General features: G+C 36.5%; 1 protein-coding gene across 1 annotated transcript in view; it reads left to right on the top strand.

Annotated features, from left to right (window-relative positions):
* NAV3 (neuron navigator 3) overlaps nt 1-25,965 on the top strand; it is a 592,483-nt gene extending 566,518 nt beyond the window's left edge. Inside the window, 6 exon segments of the mRNA XM_032644349.1 lie at nt 5,598-5,752; nt 6,797-6,868; nt 7,455-7,651; nt 8,569-8,687; nt 12,782-12,985; nt 17,518-25,965. Of these exon segments, the coding sequence (XP_032500240.1) occupies nt 5,598-5,752; nt 6,797-6,868; nt 7,455-7,651; nt 8,569-8,687; nt 12,782-12,985; nt 17,518-17,637 (867 nt within the window). The 3' untranslated portion in view covers nt 17,638-25,965.
* Nucleotides 25,966-26,291: the final 326 nt, after the last annotated feature.

Below are 26,291 nucleotides of genomic sequence, written 5' to 3'. Positions count from 1 at the left end.
ATTTAATTTAGTGAACAAAAATTTCTTAAAGGAGTAGTTCATTAAGTCCATATCACTGACCAACTGTGGGACCTAGGGCTGATTGTTAAATTTCTTTGTGCCTTACTTTTCCCAGCTGTAAAATGGGAAAAAATAGTGGGGTTGTGGTAAGGACTAAATGGGTGTGTATCTGTGTGTGTGTGTGTGTGTGAGAGAGAGAGAGAGAGTTAGAGAGAGACAGACAGACAGACAGACAGATAGAAGCAGGGAAAGGGAGAGAATAGTACAAGTAGCAAGCACCACCTAAGGGTTGCCTGCAGTTATTAATTATAGCTCTTCGTTCCCAATACTGTAACGGTTTCTTACACAAATACACACAGACACATACAGACCACCCACCCCCATCACATACACGGATCTTTGTTCAAAATTGGCTTATATGTATTTTTCAAGGAGAACAAAGGTGTGTATAAAGCACGATGGGATCTCTTAATGTGGACTCAATATAGCACATGAATCCCGAATGTTTCTTTGGAACTCAACACTATTTGGATTGTGGTTGAACCACCCATTCTCATTTCAAGTAGAGAGAGACATGGCACCTGAGGCAGAATATTGAACTCTTCTTTTTTTTTTTTTTTTTTTTTTTTTTTTTTTGCGGTACGCGGGCCTCTCACTGCTGTGGCCTCTCCCGTTGCGGAGCACAGGCTCCAGACGCACAGGCTCAGCGGCCATGGCTCACGGGCCTAGCTCTTCCGCGGCATGTGGGATCTTCCCGGACCGGGGCACGAACCCATGTCCCCTGCATTGGCAGGCGGACTCTCAACCACTGTGCCACCAGGGAAGCCTTGAACTCTTCTTTAAGCAGAAGCAGGAAGAGCACAGTTGTTTGCTTCAGCCTACACCTTTAATGCCTCCAGTGAATTCTGGGTCTCCTCATAGCTTTATTTAAAAGCTTTTAGCACATTTTGTTTTCTTTTCAGCCAAAATGATGAAAGAATTGGCATCTCTTAATTACTCTCAGTGCTCTCTTTGGTGTTTCCTTAATGTTGATGTGACAGAACTCTTTAGAAGTTACTTCTGTTATGAAAAAAGCAAGTGGTTGGAAGATAAGAGAAGAATAGATTTATTAGAGGAAACGGGCATTTTGATAAAGTTGGAAAATCACTTAAAATCAAGTTTCAAATCAGATAGATTGACTTGGATATAATTCGACATGCTAAAATAAAGTAGGGTAACTTAACATTAGTTCTAAAATTTGCCTCACTCCAAAATATACTGTTATATATAAGTTCTTTTTATTTCAGTTTAAAAAAAGTGTTTAGTACTTGGAGATATTCTTAATCAATAATAATTTATATGTCCTTTAAAATTTGATCAAGTATATCCAGCACTCTTATTTTCTACTTTTTCTGAATAAAATCACTTGTGCCATTATAAGGTCAGTTTAATCTTTGTTATTACAAACTGATGAAAAATGAAGCTTGCCAAGAGCCTTTGAACAGAACAAATGAGGCTAGTAAACAGTAATAGGAAGAAATCCATGGACAAATCACATGGCATTCATCGCCAAGAAAGCACAAACTACAAGTAACAAATGCTTATTGTTTCTTTAGGTTTGTAAGATTTGAATGAGCTGTCAGTAATGTTGCATACCAACTCATGGCCAGAGAATTTGGCCAATTCTTGCCAAATTGAAAGAGAATCCACACTTTATTTTCGGGGGGTTGATGGTATGTGAGAGTGGTATAGAGAAATGGGGATGACAGGTTGGGATTGTAGGAAGGATGCTGCCAAGTGTAGATTTACTTAAGTAAAGGGTGAATGAGGTACGAAATAAATTCTTTTCCTGAGAAATGGAACTGTGTAACTGCTGACATGCTTTCTGCTATGCCTTCGATAGCTCTGAAGAGACAAAGCCACAAATCACTCACTGATTCCAAAAAAAGCCAATAATAAACCATCAAATGAAAAAAATATTTTCATGTTTTTGTTCCCTCTGCATTTTACATTCTTTTCCTCTTCCCACTCTTCAAGCCCTCTCTCGAGTTGCCAGCTGGAATATTTTTTTTTTTTTTTTTTTTTTTAGCGTTACGCGGGCCTCTCACTGTTGTGGCCTCTCCCATTGCGGAGCACAGGCTCCGGACGCACAGGCTCAGCGGCCATGGCTCACGGGCCCAGCCGCTCCGCGGCATGTGGGATCTTCCCGGACCGGGGCACGAACCCGTGTCCCCTGCATCGGCAGGCGGACTCTCAACCACTGTGCCACCAGGGAAGCCCCAGCTGGAATATTTTGATTGAAAGCAGGACACATAAACAGTTACACTTTGTGACATTTTATATGGTGGGCCCAGAGGCTAGAGATGGATTTAGTAAAGAATATGTGGCCAACTGAAGCCAACTGGAATGTTAGGTGGGAAAAGATCAGAAAGCTGGACTTGGCAGATTCATTGTGAGTGTGTCTGGAGTCAAAATCAGAGATAGCAATGATCAATAGTTTTTGTATAACTGCTGTGTTCTGTGTATATTTTCAAAGCATGGGATTCATTTCATTATCAATGTCCATCTAGTAGATATACCTGTTTTTTTCTGCCTGATTAGATCTTGGACATGAAACTTCTAATGCTAATGTATCAGTACTTCAATCTAAGATTTTACCCTGATTAAGCTAGAGTGGGGATCATGAAGTGATTTCAAAAAGGTTTGAGAAAACTCAAGTTGTATGACCAAATTATTTGTGTATGCCTGTTTCTACTTGTGACTGGTCCGTAGCTTTCATTAGATTCCCAAAGGGATCTACTACCCTTCTCAAGATGAGAGAGGACCACAATAGAATCTAATGGCCCTATTTTTCCAAAGTCACCCGGTGATTCTTCTTTACCAAATTCAATTCAAACTTCTCCCCCTCCCCTGCCCCCTTCAGCTCCACCACCTCCTCCTCTCCCCCCACCTCTCTCTCCCTCTTTTGATCCGTATATACTAAATTGCTTTAATTGATCCCCTCTTTCTAGAAATTGTTCCGATTTTCATGATTTTCATTCTCTCCTTGTCTCCTTCCTACCCTCTAGTAAGCTGCTGCTCAGTGCCTTTCACTGACTGTTTTTCCGTCACCTTCCAGTAAATGAAAATATCCCCCAACATTCTTTTCTCTCCCACTTCTGTTCTCATCTGGATAACTCCCTTGTTTCAACTTGTATTGGCTCCAATTGGACAGTATTGGCTGTGCCCACTCTTCCATATGGTAGGCATTTCTATTAGCTTATAAGTATGTTTTCATTAGCATACTAAATATACATGTTTAGGAATGCCAATTTCAATTCTTGTATATTTGTGATGTATCTGTGAAAATATATCACAAATCCATCTTCTTTCATCCATCTCTACTACCATTACCCTCCCACCCAAATAAACACTCTGTCATTTACTTGGACTATTGCAATTGTTTACTAACTGCTTGATTTACAACTTGCATTAAATCCCCCTTCTCTCTCTGCCTCTTTATCCTTGCACCTCATGGAAATAGAATGTCTTCTATTCATTCATAATTCTTCTTTCATAATTAAAAGCTGACCACATTAAAATCCTGCAGTGTTTCCCCACTGCTTTCTGCTCTAGGTCAAAAATCTTCCCATACTTCTACTATTTCTCTTGAGTCCCACAGTGTCTCTTGGCTTCAGCAATTTCAGTATCTCTTGACTGGTTTCTCTTCCTCCTTTGCAATATACTTACCACACTTTGAAATCATGATTCTGACTACATCACTCAGATCCCCAGAATAGTCAATGTTTCTTCACTGTCAGTAGGAAAAGTCCAGTAGTCTTACCAACCATTCAAGGTTGCAAACTTTCCTTTCCAATTTATTTACCACTCTTTCACAAAACATATACTACTGGGTTTTTCCTACATGGATATCATATTTTTGTGTTTCGGCCTTTGTTCTTCTCCATCTATGAAGAAAGCTCTTCTTCCATTTTTAAGCATCACAGTATTACCTAATCTTTAAAATAAAAGGTTAATAGCAAATAATACTGCCACCACAAAGTCTTTCCCAGAAGCTACAAGTAATCTTTACATGCTCTGAACAAAATCTTTAGTGTATATTCTTTTGAGGTAACGTATTAGTTTTCACTGTGAATTTTAGTTATCTATATACATGCCTAACCTATTCTGGGCAGTAAGCATCTTGAATGTGTTTTCCATTTCTAATTAATCATCCTGTCCTTCACATGTATGTTTCCTTAGATAAATAAATTTCTCTACCCTGGGGAAAACAACAACATATGAATGGTGCACATGTTTATGTAGCAAAATCCAAATTCCTCTGCATGGATTCAAAGTCTTTTCGATTTCCCCTTTCATTGAGATCACTACTGCCATGGACCATTTCTCTTGCAAAAGCAGAACACCAATATTTTTCCCAACACATCACACACTCATATCTTCCACCTCTTACGCTTTACTCTTTATTCTTCAATTATACCTCCTGCCCTCATACCCTATAGTTCTATGAACCTTAAATCTGGATTAGATGCCTCTCTTTAGTTTTTCTATAGTGTTTTATGCATTTCAGTTATCACATTGCCTTCAGACTTACTTGTTGGCCTGCCTTTCTATCAACTCTAATGCCTGAATATAAAAGTAATCTCTAAATCCTTGGTGCCAGAGTACCTGGCACATAGTAGGCGCTTGCTAAAGCTGTGTTGAAAGAGTAAAAAACTACATACTTATCATTTGGAATTCTATTCATTATTCAAGGTCCATCATGAAATTGTTTTTTAACCCTGCTCAAGATGTACAAATGGAAAATGTCATTGTAAATATGCAAATATTATGGAAATGCTCTTACTGATTAGGATAATTCTAAGAAATCTAATTATATTTCTGGCCTACCCATCTGTGAGAGCAATCAGTGAACTGGTTATCATATTTAGATTAAAAGCTATTAGAAAGGAATAATATCTGTAAAGAACCAAGGGGCTTAATAAATGCTAAATGCTAATGTCACTTAACCTAATGAAATATAACACATTTTGTCTGTTGTTATAAATTACAACAATTGCAAGCAGATAATAAATAAATAACAAATCAACCAACCACAGTTTTATTTGAGTCCCAGGGCTGTATTTTCAGATGCACCTCATCAAAATGAATTGGAATTAAAATATTTAAAGTCTTATTGGAAACTTAGGGGTGCCATTTTGGATTTAGTCTATACTTGAAATTATAAGGTTTGCTAAAATCCATCTTTATCATTGTAATACCAAAAACAAGAATGAATCTCAGTATTTGTGGTTTATCCTAAGAGCTCATATCCAGAATTCTTTTTTTTTTCACTTTTCTTCCAGGGAGAAAACAACTGAGGAGTGTGTCCTTGTGTTTACAGCTTTATATTTACTTCAGGTGTCCTGTACTGGCTTTTCTCTTTCCTTTAAAAGTGTATCCTCTCAACATTGTATGTTTTTTTGCTTTGTAGAGTAAGGTTTTATATCAATGGAATGATCTGTGAGTTTTAATCAAAGAACCTGGATGGACGACAAAATGTATCATTCCTAAACTATGAATTGCTTTCCATTGGTATAAATTTCTTATTAACATATTTGTTTTTTTTTTTTTTAAAGGAATTGCAGCAATATCTAGCTAACCTGGCTGAACAATGCAGTGCGGATAATAACGGTGTAGAGCTTCCAGTTGTAATAATTCTTGATAATCTTCATCATGTGGGCTCTTTGAGTGATATCTTCAATGGTTTTCTCAACTGTAAATACAATAAATGGTATGCTTGTGAAATATTTCGAGTGATAAGATATGAAAAAATGGTGATCAAATATGCATTCTTGTGCCTTTATACCTTTTAAGACGTATAGTGGATGCTATTAATTTGAGAAGCCTTCATTACTATTATACCATATTTCCAAAGAACCTCTATGTGTTCATTAGAACATCTGTTTATTCATTCAACAATTGCGTCCCAGGCACTTCTATGGCAACATTACTTACTTGATGATGTTAACTTCTACAGGTATGCTGGAAGTCTGGGAGACCATTATCAATGATGGAATGTTTGAATCAGGGAGATTAAGAACTAGAACGAAGCTATAGAGCTCTTGTTTCACTCTTAGTCCATTTAAAGTTTAAATTCAGCCTTCCTATAGAAATAATTTTAATACATTCAGATATACCTCTCTCCACTAGTGATTCTAATTTTTAACTATTTACATGAAAGAAAAGGTTAAAGTAGGGTATAAAAAAAATCTGAAAACCCACTTAAGATTCACTATAGTATGGCCTCTAAAAAAGGACATATAAGAACAACAACATAAATGTTAGCTTTAATGGTGCAAGTAACCCAGTTATCTCTGCTAGAGATTTTTTAAATGTTAAAAATTAATCAGCATAAAATAAATATTGAAACAAGAATATAAATTCTTTCATGTTATTAAGAACCTTTGAAATAATTATGAAACAAAAGAAAAAATTAATGAATTAGATTATAAGCACAAGAATCATAAGATGTTGGAGTAGAGTGAGATCACTGTGATTATTCTGTCTAATCTTTTCATTTCATAGATGAGAAAACTTGGGATTAGAGAGGGAAAATGATTTGCTTAGGATGTCAGATCTGAAATTAGAACCCCAAATCTTAATTTCCAGTTCAGTGATCTTTGTCATTTTCCAACCAAACACTACAGAATTACCCTTTTACAGCCTAATGTTAAAATGGAAAAATCCATATTTATCTAAATTGTTTTTGCAGACAATTTTAATGTATTAATCTCTTTTACCTTTAGTACATATAAATTTTCTTTTTTTTCTCCAGTCCATATATTATTGGAACAATGAATCAGGGAGTTTCTTCATCACCAAATCTAGAGCTGCATCACAATTTCAGGTGAAGATAAATTGAATTTTTTTTCATATTGTCTCTTTTCTGTTTGCTTTTGGTTATTGTTTTTTCCAATTGTACATTGAGAAATCCTGCCAGTGGTGACCTGGGGTGTGAAAATAATTCTCACTTCTTCTGACACTCTTTCTCAAGCAGACATTTTGTGGTCCTCAACCTGTAATCAGAAGTGTTTCTTTCAAAAAGAAGAAAAAAGAAATGTTTTTTCTGCTCACTATGTCACTGGCTAAAGTAGAGCACTTTTTTTCTAAGTGTGAGAAATGTGAAGACAGTTCCTATTTCAGGATTTGTGATTCTCCTACAGAAGAGTGCTCAGCCTGTACATGCCCACTCACTGCTGTGACGCACATAAGCTTCTCTTTAGCTCAAGATGAAAAGTTAGTTACAGTATAGCTCTAATGCTAATAGACCTTCTCATCCCTTTGATCATTAACATATGGCCACCAATTAAATTAGGAACATTATTACTTTATATTGGAAAGAGAATCACTGTGGACTTAAAGTTTAATTTATGTAAAAGTTTAATTTATATAAAGATTTCTGAGTTTTTGGGGTTTTTTCTCTCTTTTTGTAGGTGGGTACTATGTGCAAACCACACAGAACCAGTAAAAGGCTTTTTAGGCAGATATCTTCGAAGGAAACTGATAGAGATGGAAATTGAAAGGAACATACGCAATAATGACCTAGTCAAAATTATAGATTGGATTCCTAAGACATGGCATCATCTCAACAGTTTTTTGGAAACACACAGTTCTTCTGATGTTACCATCGGTGAGTTCCAAAATTGCAATATGCCATTTTCCAGGAACTACGAGTACGTGGTAAAGATGGCCAGATTGGAGGGCAGAAAATAACAAGTGAAGCTGATGTTTTTCAAGCTTCCAGAGATTTAAGTTTTCATTTTTCTTTCCTTCTGAAAGTTTGCCTTCTTCCAAGCTTTGCATAAATATTTCTAATTAGATTTATTTTGTCTGACTATTATGGTTTACTAAGATTTTACTGACATCGAATAAGTTTAATATAGACAAATATCTAAAAATCAGATAACCATTTGAAATAAATTGTATCTGTTTAGAGTACCTTTTTTTATGCTAAAAACAAATATTAGCTTATGGCTCATATCAAATATAGTTGTGAGAGAAGATTTTAGTTAGAGGTAATTTAAGTGTTTTACATTTTTCATGAAGACAAAATGGTTTGAATTATTCTCTTGAGTTGGCATAAAGATGTTTGTTTTTGTATTCCTTCTTAAATTGCACGAAAAAAATGTCCCTTTCCCATTGCGGTGGATCATAAAGACATACTCACTAAAGACACAATGTAAATTAGAAAGAAAAATTCTATATTTGTGATCAGAAGACCGAGGCAGAGACCCACTTCTGCAAATAATGACATATTTTATATTTGACAATTCATTCCAGCATAGTTTTGTCATTTGTAAAATGGGGCAGATTGACCGGATTATGACCTTTAAGGTTTCTCCTAATGCTGAAATGTTACATTTTAGATTAAGGTTTTAGTGTAAAAAGAAAGGAGGGTCCTGGAGATTGGGTCTTCAGTGAAACACACTTTAATATAATCAAACTAGCCAAGATTATAATTTTCTAAGAATCCTATAAGAAACATGCCCCCCAAATGGTGTCTAAATATGGGTTCTTAAAAATGTTTTGTTATTTGTTTCTTCTCAGGTCCTCGACTTTTCCTTCCTTGCCCCATGGATGTAGAAGGTTCTAGAGTATGGTTCATGGATCTCTGGAACTATTCTTTGGTACCTTATATTCTGGAGGCAGTGAGAGAAGGTCTGCAGGTATAGTACTCAATTTTCTTTACTGTTTTTAAAAACTAAGTGAAAAAAATCATCCTTTAAAAGCAAAAATAATTCATTTCTCTGAGTATTTGTGCAGAAAAATAAGGCATGAACTATATAAATATAGTGGTAAAGTTTCAAAGAACAAATAGTATACACTACTTTTTTTCTGTTCTGAGAATAAATATGTAGGAGAAAGAGAAAGCACAGTTATTCTAACAAGTACACATTGAAGGCCAAATTTATTGCCATAGGTGTTTACAGACCTGTTTTTTTTTTTAATATTTATTTATTTATTTATTTATTTATTTATTTATTTATTGGCTGCACTGGGTCTTAGTTGCAGCACCCGGGATTTTCGTTGTGGCACGTGGGCTCTCTGTTACAGTGCGCAGGCTTCTCTTTAGTTGTGGCACGCAGGGTCATTAGTTGTGACGCGAGGACTCTCTAGTTGTGGCACATGGGCTTAGTTGCCCTGCAGCATGTGGGATCTTAGTTCCCTGACCAGGGATCGAACCAGCGTCCCCTGCATTGTAAGATGGATTCTCAACCACTGGACCACCAGGGAAGTCCCCAGACCTGTGCTTATTAGATAGCTAGTTAATTGCACAGTTCTACGTCTTATAAGAAAGGCATGTTTATATGGACCTTGATCATTTATTTTCTTCTTATCTAATCTGCAACAAGTAGTTTTTGCTTATAGTTTCCTTGCTTCAGGATATTTCTTTTTTGAAGCCCTTTAACGTCACTTGTAAGATCCTTTACTCTTTATGAGAGTGCTCTAAATCTAAGGCATCTGACTTTTTAAAATCTATGGCAGGCGGGTTTAGGAGCGCCCCTGCTGTCCCTGGCATCCACCTTTCATCCACCCCTTCTATTTACTCTTCACTAAGAAGTCAAAATATATCACTAATAAGAAAACCCTTTTTCTTCAATAAAATGTATCATCCCTTTTCCATCACTCTTGATTTTTCCTTATATTGAAGTTGAAATTTCATGAAATTGTAGAATTATAAAACTTACGTGTGAATATTTTAAGATTGATATTGTATAATTACCAAACTTGTGGCAGAAAACTCCAGTCATCTTTACAATAACTTAGCTAAGGTTTAGGTAGTATTTTGCTTAGGCATCTCTATTTCTGGTTATCACAACTGCTGCTAGAATTAAGATATACTTCATGCTTTTCACATTTTGTCATCTGCAATACTGTGTTAAGTCTTTATTTTACTGTCTAAAAAAACCGGTTTTCTACTTTACTTCATTTTGCTTCCTTTTACCATCATGCTTTCCTCACCTAGTAGAAGGGCATGGCAGTGATTTAGAACTATCATATTATGAGGGTGTTCTGAGAATTCAGAGGTAATGATCCTAGAGAATGCTGTCAATTGGTTCTAATCCATATTTAAATAACTCAATTTCATATTTTTAAGGGTATAAGCCAAACTAGCCCCAGAAAGTGTCTCCAACAAAATTAAAGACTGTACCAAAGGTTTTTATTTTTCAAGTATAACATAGCACATGTGAGGATTCCTCTAAAACTATTATGCTTTCTCAGATGTGAGTTGGGTCTCTTGATTTCAACCATTTTTACCAAAAAATATATATATATTTTTTAATGAAAATGTATTTAAAATATTCACAGTCATAATTTTAGAATAAATATTTAAATGAATTATTTGTTCTCTAGATACTATTTCAGTATTAATAAACTATGATCCAAATCTTTATATATGAAATTCTCCTTATTTCGTATTCATTTGCTAATATCTAGAAAGAATTAGAAGCATTTTAAAAACTCAAAAACCATGATACCTAAAAATCCTTAGATCTCATTTTTTTAACTACATAATGTTTTTAATATTTAAGTCGATATTATTTATAAAACACTATCCTGAGAATTATCATACTATAAAGCTTCCATTTAAACAAAGGCATAATCACTAAGGTAATACCAGTTTCCCAAACTGAGAGATACTTCAAAAAAATTTTTTGAGGAGAGATTAAAAGATCTCAAGTTTTATGCTGTGGTTCTAGATGTTTAGTAGTAGGTTAGTGTGAAAGCTGGTTCAACCATGATGTAGGGAGTAGCTGGGTGTTGGTGGGGATTGGTGGCAGGAAGCAGGAGGAATTCAGCACTTGGAGAGAAAAAGGAAAACCCTTTGGTGAGTAGAGAGTTCTCATTGCTACTGAAGGATACGCTGGACCAGAAGTCTGTTGGCAGATGATGTTCTTGGGATGGTCCATATGTGACTTCTGGAGGAACAGGAAAAAAAGGAATCACACATGTCATGAACCATTTCCTTGGATATCCTGGCAACAAAGAACCATGAATTGGAACAAGAGGTGGAAAAACAAAGCATGGTTACAAAGATGAAAATCTGAGTTGAGAGGAACAGAAAAAGCTCTCTTCAAATGAAGGCGGATACTTTGATGGGGAACCGTATGGGGAATACACTTTACCAGATGTTCTAGTTGAAAAAAACACTGATGATGCACTGGATTCCAATGTTTATTCTGATGATTCTATCTTTCTTGAAACGTCAACAATCAGATTATCTCCTTCTGAATGTTTATATTTCATTTCTTTCAATTCTTCTTCTATAGCATCTATTTTACTCTGGAATATAGAATTGAGCCTGTTTAGCTTTCTATTGGTCACCCCCAGTTTTGCTGTCCTTGATGATTCTTTAAAGGCTGACATCTGTTGATTCTACTAGACTTCCATATTTTTTTGGTAACATTTCCTTTCCAAGAATTATATGCTTTCCTTCAATTAGTTTAAGTTGTATAGCAAGCTATGTTTTACAGCCTCTATAAAGTAGATTTTTAACTGAGAGAAATTTTCTGCTCTAAAAGAAGAGAACTATTAAAAAAAAAAAAGAAAGAAAACTAACCATTGCCACCCCTACCATCATCCCCTAAACAAATGCACAGCTATCAAGACCTGAACTTTTTTTTGTCTTAAGACAAGCTACCACAATGTCATACAACTTCTCCAGGAGAAACTCAAAAGACAGTTCCAAGGCAGTCATGGGCTTTCATGGCCTCAATGTCCGCCATTTTGCTTTTGTCTCACTGAACCACAAGAAGCCACATAGAACACTTAACACGGTGTTCTGTGCCATCCACGACCAAGATGTGTATACACCTAGTAACCAGGATTGCCTTCAGTGGAGTAGGAGAGTCCATTAAAGAACTAGCGTACCCATGTTACTGTCCTCTTCTCTTAATTTTAACTTTTCTTTCTGTGCCCCTGTGGCTTATACTTTTTTATTTTTTTACCAAGTCCCATCAACCTCTTTCTCCTCAGTGTGCCCTTCCCAGTTTGGTTTTGGCTTTGCGTTCAGCTTAAAAATTCTTTAACATCGCTTGGATTCATCTGCCCTCTACTCCACTGCCAGTACTTTAACCAGACTTTATAATCTCTTTCTATTAACTTTCTCCCTCCATATGAGTTTTGACAGATCTTTCATTTCCCATGATTCTCCTCTTTTACTAGTGGCCTTATAGAAAATATCTAAAAAGAGTTTTAATGGGAAGCAGTGAGATTATAGAGGAAGTTAATCTGAGGGAAATGGTTGTCGGAGAAAAGATTCTTATTTTCAAGGAAAATTTGAGTAGAATGAAGTGGACAGAGAAAAGAAGTCTCTTTTATTCACCATCTTTCCAAAGTGCACTTTAGTAAAGAAAGCTATTTAGTGTCTAGCTTTTTAATTTCTCCATTACTGGAACTTTCCTTTCTCAATGATGAGCTTTCTTTTAGTTTGTAAAATTACTAACAAAGATAAATGGGGCAGCCATTTCTTCATGTATTTAAAATAAAGCTCCTTCATGCCCTCCTCCAAATGTTGATAACCTATCCCAAATGTTCAGCTTTAATTTGTCTCAAGCTTTATTTTGTCTAGCCTTCAAGTTTTAAGTGAACTATATAGAGAGATATATGTTTAAAATCTGGAAAATTGTGTATGGACACTTCATTCCCCTGAGTCCCATAGGAACTCAGTGTGCAAAGGAATCAATCAATTAGTAGTCACCTTTTGTACTGAATAGAAATGCATTTTATATGTGCTAAATTTGTGATCACTTTTTAGATGTATGGGAAACGAGCACCCTGGGAAGATCCCTCAAAGTGGGTGCTTGATACATACCCATGGAGCTCAGCATCTTTGCCTCAGGAGGGCCCAGCATTACTTCAGTTGAGACCAGAAGATGTTGGGTATGAGGGCTGCATATCCACAAAGGAAGCTGCAACCTCAAAGCACATTCCACAAACTGACACAGAGGGGGATCCCCTGGTAAGAAGCTGATGTTTGGTTCTTCCTATATAATCTTGACTATAGTGTGCGGTCATTAGTATTTATGCATCAGAGACATTAGTTATCCTAGGTAATATTTGAAACTGTCCTGATGTTGGTACTCAGTTTTAAAATTTTTACCTTTGGCCTACTTTCATTGGGTGAAACTCTTAAAATGAAAGACCAAACTCATATGCTTAAAAATAATCAAAAAACACTGAAACCAGGCTGAACTCTGCGGCCATAAGTTTTCTTTTATTATGCAGAAAATTGTGTAAATAAGTCAATAGATTTTAAACATTCAGTACTCAATTCATTAGGTATGTAAGAGAAAACTGAATTTTGTTCTAAAATGAAAGAAACCAAAAGAATATAATCTAATGTATGCTTGAAGAACTAAAGAATGTTTTACACGTATCTGACTAAATTTAGAATTAGTCCTCTATTAGCCACAGTAGGGAAGAATAAACTGACTTGAAATCAAAGGGACGTTATTCTCTGCCTTGCTCAGTTTGCAATCATGAAAGGCTTAATATAAGTCAGTAAAACTCCAAAGTATGAGTACTCTGAAAATATTAAGTACATGACAGGAAAATGACTTTATTTTTGTATGTATATTTTATTTTTAGAGATGACTTTCCATAGATTGGTATCAAACGTAATGTGTTTGTTAGCTTACTATTCTCTGACTAAAGGGATCACTGGGAAACCAATACAGAAAAAAGACATGCTGAGATAAAGGTCATTATGTTACTTAAAGCAAACAAAAAAGGAAATGATTAAAATCATAATCTATAACTATACCTAAAGACAGAAAATGACTTGCTATCTCGTGGAATACCCTTATACCAACAACCCCGACATGTATATGTCATCATCATTTCAGCTGATCATTCTGAATATTTGGGGGTTTATATGTGAACCACCTGATAAAGTTTCATGATTTTTTCCCCAACAAAATGGACACACACAGAAGATTTTGCATACTGTTTCAAGAAGTTCCATAAAGTTACAGAGATATAAACATTGACCTACTTAGAGCCCAGGGATCTCTTATTTAGGACTTTTGATCTAGGCTATAAACTTCTTAAGGGCCTGGAGTTGTATTTTTATGACAAGTATCTGGCCCTTTAGCTCATACGTAGCTAGAAATCAACAGTGGTGGTGGAATTGGTTTGAATTCTGCCTAATTGTGAGCAGACACTAAGTAATTCCTGATAGGATGATTAAAATGTAATAGAGTAAAATTAAGCCTTAGAGGACAAATATGGGTTATTTCCTCTGAATTTTTTATAAATTCCAGTTCTCCTTTTGCAGATTTTAATACAGTTCCTGATAAAGGTGAGGTGTTTATAAGGTTTGTTTTCAGGGTTACTCTACAGAGTATGGGACATTTAAGGGATGTCTTAAATTTTCCCAATTCCCATAGTCCTGGTCAGCTAAACCCATTAATCACTCCTTTCCCTGGCTCAGAATGCTCTTGTCTTCTAGCATGGAAAAGAGATCGGGATCTCCACATTTTGAATGAGAATTTGGGTAAAAAATATCTCTGATTCCTAACCTGCTGCTCACCTAAACATCTTAAGGAACAAGGGGTTATGATACCTGACATGTTAAATGACAAAAACCTTATCATCTAAAAATCTTTGAATTAGGCACATTCTGATAGAGAAGTAAGTACCTCTCCGCATTTATTGCTCTATATTTTTATAATTATTGACATAGGTAAAAACATATTTGCAGTCCAATCTAAATCAGAAAAAAATCTACTATTTAATGTCAGTAATATATTTTTGAATCTGAACACGGATGCAAGTGTTTGGCACATCTCACAGTGTTTAAATATATAAAGTGTATTCATCATCAACAAACTCATTAATTTCATTCATTCAGTAAATATTAGTAAATAATAAGTATGTACTCAAGGCTAAGACCTGGTGATCAGAAAATAAATTAGATCTCATTTCTGATCTTAGGAAGCTCACAGTCCAGCCGTGGAGAGAGACATGTATATATATAAATTATAGTAAAATAATGATAGAAGTATATCCTAGATAGATATATCCTAGATAGAGTTGTGAGTCTGTTGAGGAATTGATTAGGAGAAAGCTCCAGAGGAGGAAAGGCTTGAGCTAGGTCTGGAAGGATGAATAGAAACTCATCATGGGGTTGGGTAGGGAAGATCCAAAATTAAGAAAATAGCACGTGAAACGTGATGGAACAGTACAGTAAAAATAATGAGTTTAGGGAGCTGTATACAAATTTTTGGGATTAGAACAAAAGGGACGGGAGGAATTACAGCTACAGAAGTCTGCAATTGTAAAATCATGTGAAGCCTTGTTTATCTTGTAGGAAGTTAAAATTTTATCACACAGACAATGGGGAGCCACCAAAGGTTTTTGAGCAAGGGACTACCTCATTAGATTTGCAGTTTATAAAGATCGCCTTGATAATAGAATAGAGGGCAGATTAAAGGAGAGAGGATGGAGGCTGGGAGACTAGCAGACGTGTAAATACCAGGGATGATAAGGACCTGATGGAGGTGTTACAAATGTAAGACGTTATATTTCTGACCCTGGGTATGGGAAAGAAGGAAGGGGGAAGAGAGGAGGGAAATACTTTTGTAGAGAATAATGATCTGTCCGAGTGACTACTGAATGGTATGGAACCTTACCTCCCTCTTGTAATCTCCTTTGACTTGAATGTGCAAAGCAACCCTATGAGAAGGCAGAGTAAAGCCTTCATATGTATTTATTATGAATCTGAGATTCTGAACTTATTCTAATAGAACATATTTACTATATGGCACCATTTTCAAAAATTAAGACTTTAATAATACTCTTATTACACGGTAGAACTTTTACAACAGTCAGCATTCAAGTGATTTCAAACATTTGTGACTGAGATAGAAGCACAACCCTTGAAACCATTTCTGCCCTTGGAAGGTGCTCAAAACACAATTCTCTTTTACAAATCATCTTCACCCAGATGCTTGAATATACAGCCGGCTACTAACAAGGGAGGGATTGACAAAGGAAAGGAAAAAGAGAATATGAATGTGCATGAAGGTAGGGGTGTGTGTGTGTGTGTGTGTGTGCCCTCACATGCATGAGAGAGACAGAGAAACGAGAGGAGAGAGAGGGCAAGAGAGAAACAGAATATTGATGGAGACATTTAGCTTTTTGACTTACTGGGTTTAAGAGATTATCACCAACTACTTTAATTTCATATCTTTATGTAGCTAGTTTAATAAATTCAGGGAATTAGACAAAAAATTATATTGAAAAATATTGTCCTGAAGAATATTAAAATGACTTTAAAATGTGCTGTAACTGTAGCTTCTTCGTCAGAAAGGCATCCCTGCTGGAATTGGTAATTACCAGTTTGTCATTTTATTTCACAGGTCTTTTTTGAACACACATTTTACGCTGAGCATACAAGCATGCAGAGCCTAACATATGACTAAGGAATCCTTTTTAGATTTCTCCTTTCTTTGGGATCAGATTCCCTATATTTCTAAGTTGGAAACAAAACCCAAAAAACTTTGATTACATTATGAAATAGCAAAGTTAGCATGCATTAAACAATACAAACATTATTACAGTTTACAGAAAACCTTGATAAGAAAACAACCCTCCCGAAGACATGTGCCATTTTTTCTGTGCTTTCTAAAACTGTTGAACCATTTATTCATGATTCACTTTTAAACAGTCTTTCTTTTTCCATCCCTACCAGTGGATCTGCAGATCTATCAAAATCCAAGCAAGGTGGCTGCCTTTTATTTTCTAATACATGGAAATGCTAGCTGTCTTTCTCCCCAGCTGCTTTCATGCCTACGTCCCTTTTATGAGAACAAACATTGCCATTGTCCTATAAGGCTGGGAAACTTGAGACAGCCGCTCTTGTTCCAGATGGTGGTTGTAGTTTTCAGTGAGTTATCCATCATATTTTAGCCAGACATTCAACAACCACAGAAACTTGACAGTGATTCTTCCCTTCTCCCTGTTCCAACGTTCATGGTCGGCTTCACTTGGTCACCTCTCAAGGTCAGCTCCTAAGCAGCAGATGGGGGGCTCCATTCCACTCCATCCCCACCTCCTCTCCAGGGACCATGTCCAGGAGCCCTTGTGTGCATCTGCCTGTAGGAACATTCAGGACTTTCAGTTGTCATTCAGTGCCTTCTGCTTCTCACCCAAAGAGCTGGGCAGCTTGGTGTACTCTCCAGCCACGAGCCCAGATGTCCAGCTGTGATAGTTTCCTTTCCCCTCTCCCTGCTGGAGCTGTATTCATTTACAACTGCAAATAAAAGACTTATGCGGAGGCCCTATTTTGTCCTTATGGTTTGCTGCTGTAGTCATGTTTGGGAGAAACCGTTAGGAGCCAGGGGCAACTAGTAAAAATCTAAAATTTTTTTCCATTTCCCTTGGAGGGGATGAGATGGGTCGTCCATGTGGCTCGGGGCCGTGTGTTTTCTGGGACTGGCTTCCTCAATGCATCGTTGCCTCCATCGATGTCTCCTTTTCTTTCTTCAGATGAATATGCTAATGAAACTCCAAGAAGCAGCCAATTACTCGGGCACACAAAGCTGCGACAGTGATAGCACCAGCCACCATGAAGACGTTTTGGATTCGTCTCTTGAATCTACCCTCTAGAGGGTGAAAAAAGTTAGTGGAAAAGACTATGCTTTAGAAAAAAAAAAAAAAGGTTAAAAAGTAAGGTATTTTCACTAAACCACTGACAATGTGAAAGCACCCAGTCCAGGGCCCTGATCCAGGGCCGTGGTCTCCAAGGAGGCAGTAGAACTAAGTTTGAACCGCCAAGATGCTAAATTGACACAGAAGTGTAACTTGCTTTCCTTTCTAGGCATTTTTATATCTGTGGAGTGATGTAAGGCTCCATTACTCAACTGGAAAGGACCCTAATGACAGGGCAACTGAATAGATTGCACATGGGATAGCCAAACTGGACTTTCTGTTTTTCCTCTTTAAAAGTTTACAATGCAGACCTTTTTTTGTTGTTGTTCCTTCCTTTGGTTTCCTCTGAGGGGCTGTTCTCCCCAAGCAGGGTCCACGCCTCTGATCCGTCCAAGCTCCTCTGTGCCACATGGTGCTGGTCACGGAGCCCCAGTAGTGTTTGTGTTGTGCGCTCACCCCATTCCTAAATGAAGAGGCCAGGCCTCCGCAAGCACAAATGGAATTGTGCAACCGCCAGGGGAAACACTGCTGTGACAAGCTGGAGAAGTGCCAGTGTCATTCAACTGCCATGATCACAGGATGTGCTCCACCCACTTTCTAGTGTCTGAGTCACGGGTTTGATAAGGTTGTTTTTACCACCGTGGTCTTTTTAAACCACCTGCCCACTCCCTTAAAAAGAGTTTTATACCAATTATTAGTCAACACTGATAAAAGGCTTTTTTAGGGCTTTATTTGTTTGAGCCTTGTCAGTGAAAAGAAGCAACATTTCCTATGGTGCTGTCTCACTGCCTTAAAACCAATTTCTACAACAGTTTAACAGTTGGTTTAAATCCTAAACCATTGGTGATTTCCACTGTCTTTTCATTTACAACACCGGTTAACAGTAGCCTCATCTCTCTCTATTTTTGTGTTTGTTTTTGAAGAAATGGATAGGAGAAAGATCCGTATTTTTACCTTGTGAATAGATTGCTTTGCCTATCCTCCAAAATACTCAAGTAAACCCAGAAACCCTCTTTGACTGTCACTTAAAAGCGAAGCCATGTGGCTAAATTTCATCCAGCTCTAGGGGAAAGAGTTTCAGAAGGCGGGAGATTGTGATTTCTTATCCAGCAGAGCTGGAAGCACTAGATGCGGCATGAAGCACAACGATTCCGCTTTTTTCCCCTATTGTTTTTTTTTTTTTTAATTATTATGAGTTTTGAACATGTTGTTTTGATGGATATTGTTGTACATGAGAAATTCAGCATTCGAGAACACTGATGCAGTGAAGTCACTGTGGATGAGGAAGCGTTTATACTGTAAAAGGACGTTAGATTTGCACAGTCTACTGGGTAGGTATTGTAAATAATCATTTTAAAAACTTGCACAAATCGAAATAAACACACACACAAAATTGTATTTTATCCTGTGGGTGTTAAGAGATGTTTCACTTGCTGAGATTTCCTGTACTTTGCAAATACAGAATGCAAACCCTCAACACTGTTATTATCTGGTGTGTTTGTCCTGTATTTACAGTTGTGGTGACCATGCAGGAGCTATCAGTGCTAAAGTGAGCATGCTTCAAAACTGTCCATGAAGCCAATCCATGTTCGGAAAAGTAAAAATGTCTGAAAGTGCATCTGTCGTGACAGGCTTTCAAGAGAGTGCATGGAAACTGATGGGAGTGATTGGAGAAGTTCCCACCACACACAGGGGACAGGTTTGAAATTTATCAACCCAAGGGCTAGGCCATGGTGTAGACTTGTCCCATGCATGTGAAAATGTGCTACTTTCAGGACGTGCAATTGGTGCTACTCTCTGTGACCACCCACGGGTCAGTTGCTATAGAACAATAACAACACGAGACATCTGCGCAGTTGTCAGAATGTCACTCAGTCCATAGGTCCTCCACGGTGCTATTGCCCTAAGGGAAATGGGAACTGAATTTATGCACATAGAATGGTCACCCTGACTTTGAAGCCTCAAACGTGGATCACATCTGTGGTGAAGCATCAATATATGTAGCTGGATGAGTGACTAGTGGCCCTTGTATAATATGTGATCTAAGAAAATTGCTAATCTTTCCCTGCCGTTTTGAGAAACACAGTCCAAACACGGTCATAAACAAATTCCTGCAATACATCCCAGTAGGTCCGCCTAGTTTACAACTTAAACTAGTTTGTGAAACATTTGTCTGTATACATTTTATATTTTGTACATTTTTGATGTAACATATCATGTAAATAGAAACAGTGAGATAAATCATCTGAAAAGTTTTGTAGTCTTTGTAAAGCCCCGACAACAAGTACTTGGTGTCAGTGGACATAACTGGGTGATGTATTTTCTATTGGTTGATTGTTCCTCTAGCTTGTAAACCAGCTTGCATATATTTTTTTGCAAATGTGCACCCTGTATCTGTCTAAATTATTACTTTGCCATTAAAGTGGAATTATTTATTGACAAACAAGGTGTGGTGTGTATATATGGAGAAAATTGAATAATTATGCACCGGAAGTATCAAGCTTTAAAATGTTGCTTGTACTATTAATATGCCATAAGTAGGGATGTATGTGAATTTTTATTTTTCATTCCTTATAGAAAGGACCTCATGGCTTTTAAGTAAGGAAATAAATTGAAGGCACTAGGTATATCTTTTTAAATGAAAAGTATTTATTCAGTGAATATTTCTAGAAAACTCTGACTGAATGGTTATAAAATAAGCATTAATATAAAATAAAATGTCGATATTCAATTAATTATTTGTTTTTATTCCATTAAGTCTTTTTTTTAAGCTTTTAGCTCTAAAGATGCTTTTAACATAAAATAATTTTTCTGGTGGTGCTTTATTTTTAATAGAGATTATAAAAAGAAACAGAACCCCCTTTAAAATGAGAATTTCTTCAAAGCACCTCAGTCTCCAACCCCAGTAATTGGAATGTTTATATGGGTACTCTAAGTAGGGTTTTAATTCTAAAAACAGGAAAATTAGGACAGTTATTGAGCAAAAATATATATATTAGTTAAAATGGGTCTAGTATCCATAATGGATTAAAATTTAGGATATTGGGAAATTTCCACAATTCATCTTATCCAGATAAACGCTGAATTAATGCAAAACTGGAACATAATTCTGACACATGCAACATCAGGCTGCATAAGTGTGAATCCCAACACTGTCATTCTTCTCTGTGTGACCTTGGCCAATTTACTCACCCTCTTTATGCCTAGTTTCCTCACCTATCAAATGATGATCAGAATAATACCCATTTCTCACAGATTACTGTGTTGTTCGGGGGTCAACAGTATTTAAAAAAAATTTTTTAAGAGTGCATCTTTTAACCAAGTTTTCTCATTTATAACATGGGGGTAGTAATATTACCTACATCATAGGGCTGTTGGTAGCAGTGAGTTTGGATCTGTAAAGCACTTAAAACAATGCCTGGCGCTCAGGAAACTGAATAAATGCCAGCTGCTGTATTAGCGCTGCCATTATAATCAATTAATAATGTCAGTAGTGTAACAGATACTCTCAAGATTCAATTTGTAAATGTATTCATGGTAATATTAAAGTCTTATGAAAAGTACATCTTTCATCCAGTTTCCTAATCTGTAAAATGGGATAGTTACAGTATCTACTCATAAGATTGCTTTGAAGATGAAATATTTTATTTATTTATTTTAGATATTTTCTATTTTTTTATTTTTACTTTTTAATTTTGTTAGAATATAGTTGAGTTACAATGTTGTATTAGTTTCATGTATACAGCAAAGTGATTCTGTTATACATATATTCATTCTTTTACAGATTCTTTACCCATATAGGTTATTACAGAATACTGAGTAGAGTTCCCTGTGCTATACAGTAAGTCCTTGTTGGTTATCTATTTTATATATAGTAGTGTGAGTATGTTAATCCCAAGCCCCTAATTTATCCCCCCCACCCACATTTCCCCTTTGGTAACTATAAGTTTGTTCTGAAATCTGTGAGTCTTTTTCTGTTTTGTAAATAAGTTCATTTATATCTTTTTAAATTAGATTCCACATATGAGTGATGTCATATGATATTTGTCTTTCTCTGACTTACTTCACTTAATATGATAATCTCAGGGTCTATCCATGTTGCTGCAAATGGCATTATTTCATTCTTTGTTATGGCTGAGTAATATTCCATTGTATATATGTACCACATCTTCTTTATCCATTCCACTGTCAATGGACATTTAGGTTGCTTCCATGTCTTGGCTACTGTAAATAGTGCTGCAATGAACGTTGGAGTGCATGATGGGTCTTCTCCAGATGTATACCCAGGAGTGGGATTGCTGGATCATACGGTAGTTCTATTTTTAATTTTTAAGGAACCTCTACTGTCCTCCATAGTGATTGTACCAATCTACATTCCCACCAGCAGTGTATGAGGGTTCTGTTTTCTCCACACCCTCTACAGCATTTGTTGTGGGTAGACTTTTTGATGATGGCCATTCTGACTGGTGTGAGGTGATACCACATTGTACTTTTGATTTACATTTCTCTGATAATTAGTGATGTTGATCATCTTTTCATGTGGTTTATGGGAAGATGGAATATTTTAAAATACATGAAGCACTCAGAAAAGTCCGTCACATCTTAAGTGCTATATGTTGGCTATTATTATTACTCAACAAATGTTTATATTATACACCTAACATGTGCCAAGCAACTTTCTTAGGCCTCAGAATCATTGAGACTCAGGCCACAAACCTAAGTGACTTACAGTTAGTACAATTGGGTCTCTGCTTCTTATTTTGATGAGTACCTAAGCTCTCTACTAGAGAATGACCAATGAGAAATCCAATGAATAGTGGCTAAAAGATATTCAGACACTAATAGAATCAGCAATACCAGTGGATTGTGTTTAAATTTGGAGAAATTCAAATACCTTTATTTCAGACTTTTGGACTTTAATGTTAAAAAAAAACAAATCACAGTATTTTTATAAGAAATAAGCCACCTTAAAAATTGTCTAAATCTATATCTTTGATCAGCTAAGACGCTTAAAAAGCTTCAACAGTGTTTTGCTTGGCAGGCGGGGGTTGGGGAACCGACTGATAGGTAAAATATTGCATTACTGAATTCAATATTAATTTTTAGTTCAGTGGAGATGATTTGGATAAGCAATCACTGGAGGCTCTCTTCTCCACATGAAATATACATTATCTCTTAGTTACTCAGGAGTTCATCAGCAAGAAAACAAATTTATAGAAATTAAACATAGCACTTTCTGAACTAGAATCTTATTAGAGAAAAATGAAAGTTCTCAAGTTGTTTTCCATAAAATTGTAAAAAAACTTCTAAACATTTTATTTATTACTGGAATTTTTAAAGTTTGCCTGAATATTCTAGACTAGCATGGTACAGTTGAAGCTGATGAACAACTGAGTAAATAATTTTTACAGTGATTACATGTTAAAATGAAAATACTTCAGTATATTGGATTATATTAACTGCAGTATTAAAATTAATTCACCTGATTATTTTTCCTTTTTTAATGTGGCTACTACAAATTCTACAATTAAATATGACGTTCATATTTGTGTCTCACTTTATATTTCTATTCCTGTTGGATAACACTACTATAGAAAGATTGATCTTTATAAAACGTAAATGTGATCACCTACCTCCCTCACCTCTTTTGCATTTTGTTTTTAGGAATAAGGTTCAAACTTCAAAGGACAATTCTTTGCTCAGTCTGGATTTTGCTTATCCCTTGACTTCCTTTTTCACCATGTCCCCTGCCACCATTTTGGTCTGTTCTCTACATTAGCCTAATTGTAGAACCTAGAAGTAATTGTTGAAACATTAACAACAACTTTCCAGACAGTTTAGCTATGAGCATGCCTCAACATTTTCGTATAATCTTGATGTATGGAAAAAACTTCTGGCATGCCAATTTAAAGGTTTCTCTCTTAGTAGAGAGACATTTATAGAAAATGTAGATTAGACCAAAAAAAAAAACCTATTTAAAGATTCCCAGCCTTTTTTTGTTTTTTCTTTCTTTACGCGGGGCTCTCACTGTTGTGGCCTCTCCCATTGCGGAGCACAGGCTCCGGACGAGCTGGCTCAGCGGCCATGGCTCACGGGCCCAGCCACTCCATGGCATGTGGGATCTTCCCGGACCGGGGCACGAACCCGTGCCCCCTGCATCGGAAGGCAGACTCTCAACCACTGCACCACCAGGGAAGCCCCAGATTCCCAGCCTTTTGACTGTCAGGTGGATGGGTGAGTAGATGGTTTCCAAAATCAAATATTAATCCTATAAGTAATTAGGCAATTATTGAAAATTACTAAACATTTATCAATGTTCTAATTTATTCAAAGAAGATTACTGGTTTTATCACGCAATAACATTTTGTCCCAGACCAGGTTTAGAACAATATTTCTTTTACTGTAATTTACTTCCCTTTACCCCAAGGCCCTTAAACATTCTCAAATGCCATTACCTTAGACAAACCCTCTGATCCCACAGACTAGGTCAAAAATCAGAGTTATTTGCTTTTCTAGATCCACATATATATACTGTGAGTCACTTATCATGTTCGATTTCAGGGCCTAGAATATAGTGCACTCTCAATAAACATGTATTGAATAAAAATATTTCTGAACATGGAGACAGCAACTGAACTTTATGGTAAGCAAAAGCAGTAAATTTGAGAAGAACCACTTTACAGGTAGAACTCCCTGGAAAGCCAGATTAATAATTAGAATACTGTTTAATGACCACAGAAGGAGGAGGATACCTGAGGATTTGTGTCATCCAGTACAAAATACTGCCTCACGCTTGGGATTTTTTTTTTTTCCCTTTAGATGTAATGTACTACATACCATCCACCAAGTTTTCTTTTTTCTTTCTGCTTTTCAAGTCCTTTGAAGACATCTTATTGTATATAGCACAATTTAAATGTGTGGGCTTTTTAGGGGAAGAGATAAAATACACCAAGAGGTTGGAAATGTAATGCTAGAGCCCAGAAGACAGGTGGGGACTGGGAAGATCAAAATAAGAATCCTTAGCATAAAAATGAGAAGTGATGTGAATTTCACTTTGGGATGTTTCCCCACAAGAAAGATCTTGACTGAGAGGGCAGACAACAGAAGCAAGAAGAGCTACAGTCCTGCAGCATGTGGAACAAAAACCACATTCACATAAAGATAGGCAAGATGAAAAGGCACAGAGCTATGTACCAGATGAAGGAACAAGATAAAACCCCAGAAAAACAACTAAATGAAGTGGAGATAGGCAACCTTCCAGAAAAAGAATTCAGAATAATCATAGTGAAGATGACCCAGGACCTTGGAGAAAGAATGGAGGCAAAGATCGAGAAGATGCAAGAAATGTTTAACAAAGACCTAGAAGAATTAAAGAACAAACAAACAGAGACGAACAATACAATAACTGAAATGAAAAATACACTAGAAGGAATGAATAGCAGAATAACTGAGGCAGAAGAACCGATAAGTGACCTGGGAGACAGAATGGTGGAATTCACTGCTGCAGAACAGAATAAAGAAAAAAGAATGAAAAGAAATGAAGACAGCCTAAGAGACCTCTGGGACAACATTAACTGCAACAACATTTGCATTATAGGGGTCCCAGAAGGAGAAGAGAGAGAGAAATGACCCGAAAAAATATTTGAAGAGATTATAGTGGAAAATTTCCCTAACATGGGAAAGGAAATAGCCACCCAAGTCCAGGAAGCGCAGTGAGTCCCATACAGGATAAACCCAAGGAGAAACACGCCAAGACACATAGTAATCAAATTGGCAAAAATTAAAGACAAAGAAAAATTATAGAGAGCAGCAAGGGGAAAATGACAAATAGCATACAAGGGAATTCCCATAAGGTTAACAGCTGATTTCTCAGCAGAAACTCTACAAGCCAGAAAGGAGTGGCATGATATACTTAAAGTGATGAAAGGGAAGAACCTACAACCAAGATTACTCTACCCAGCAAGGATCTCATTCAGATTCGATGGAGGAATCAAAAGCTTTACAGACAAGCAAAAGCTAAGAGAATTCAGCACCACCAAACCAGCTCTACAACAAATGCTAAAGGAACTTCTCTAAGTGGGAAACACAAGAGAAAAAAAGGACCTACAAAACCAAACGCAAAACAATTAAGAAAGTGGTCATAGGAACATACATATCGATAATTGCCTTAAACATGAATGGATTAAATGCTCCAACCAAAAGATAACAGGATTCCTGAATGGATACAAAAACAAGACCCATATATGTGCTGTCTACAAGAGACCCACTTCAGACCTACGGACACATACAGACAAAAGTGAGGGGATGGAAAAAGATTTTCTGTGCAAACGGAAAGCAAAAGAAAGCTGGAGTAACAATACTCATATCAGGTAAAATAGACTTTAAAATAAAGAATGTCACAAGAGACAAGGAAGGACACTACATAATGATCAACAGATCAATCCAAGGAGAAGATATAACAATTATATATGCACCCAACATAGGAGCACCTCAATACATAAGGCAACTGCTAACAGCTCTAAAAGAGGAAATTGACAGTAACACAGTAATAGTGGGGGACTTTAACACCTCACTTACACCAATGGAAAGATCATCCAAAGTGAAAATAAATA

This window comes from Phocoena sinus, chromosome 10 (assembly GCF_008692025.1).
Source record: "Phocoena sinus isolate mPhoSin1 chromosome 10, mPhoSin1.pri, whole genome shotgun sequence".
NCBI lineage: Eukaryota > Metazoa > Chordata > Mammalia > Artiodactyla > Phocoenidae > Phocoena > Phocoena sinus.
The sequence above is the reverse complement of the archived record's forward strand: the minus strand, read 5'-3'. Positions and strand labels throughout refer to the sequence as shown.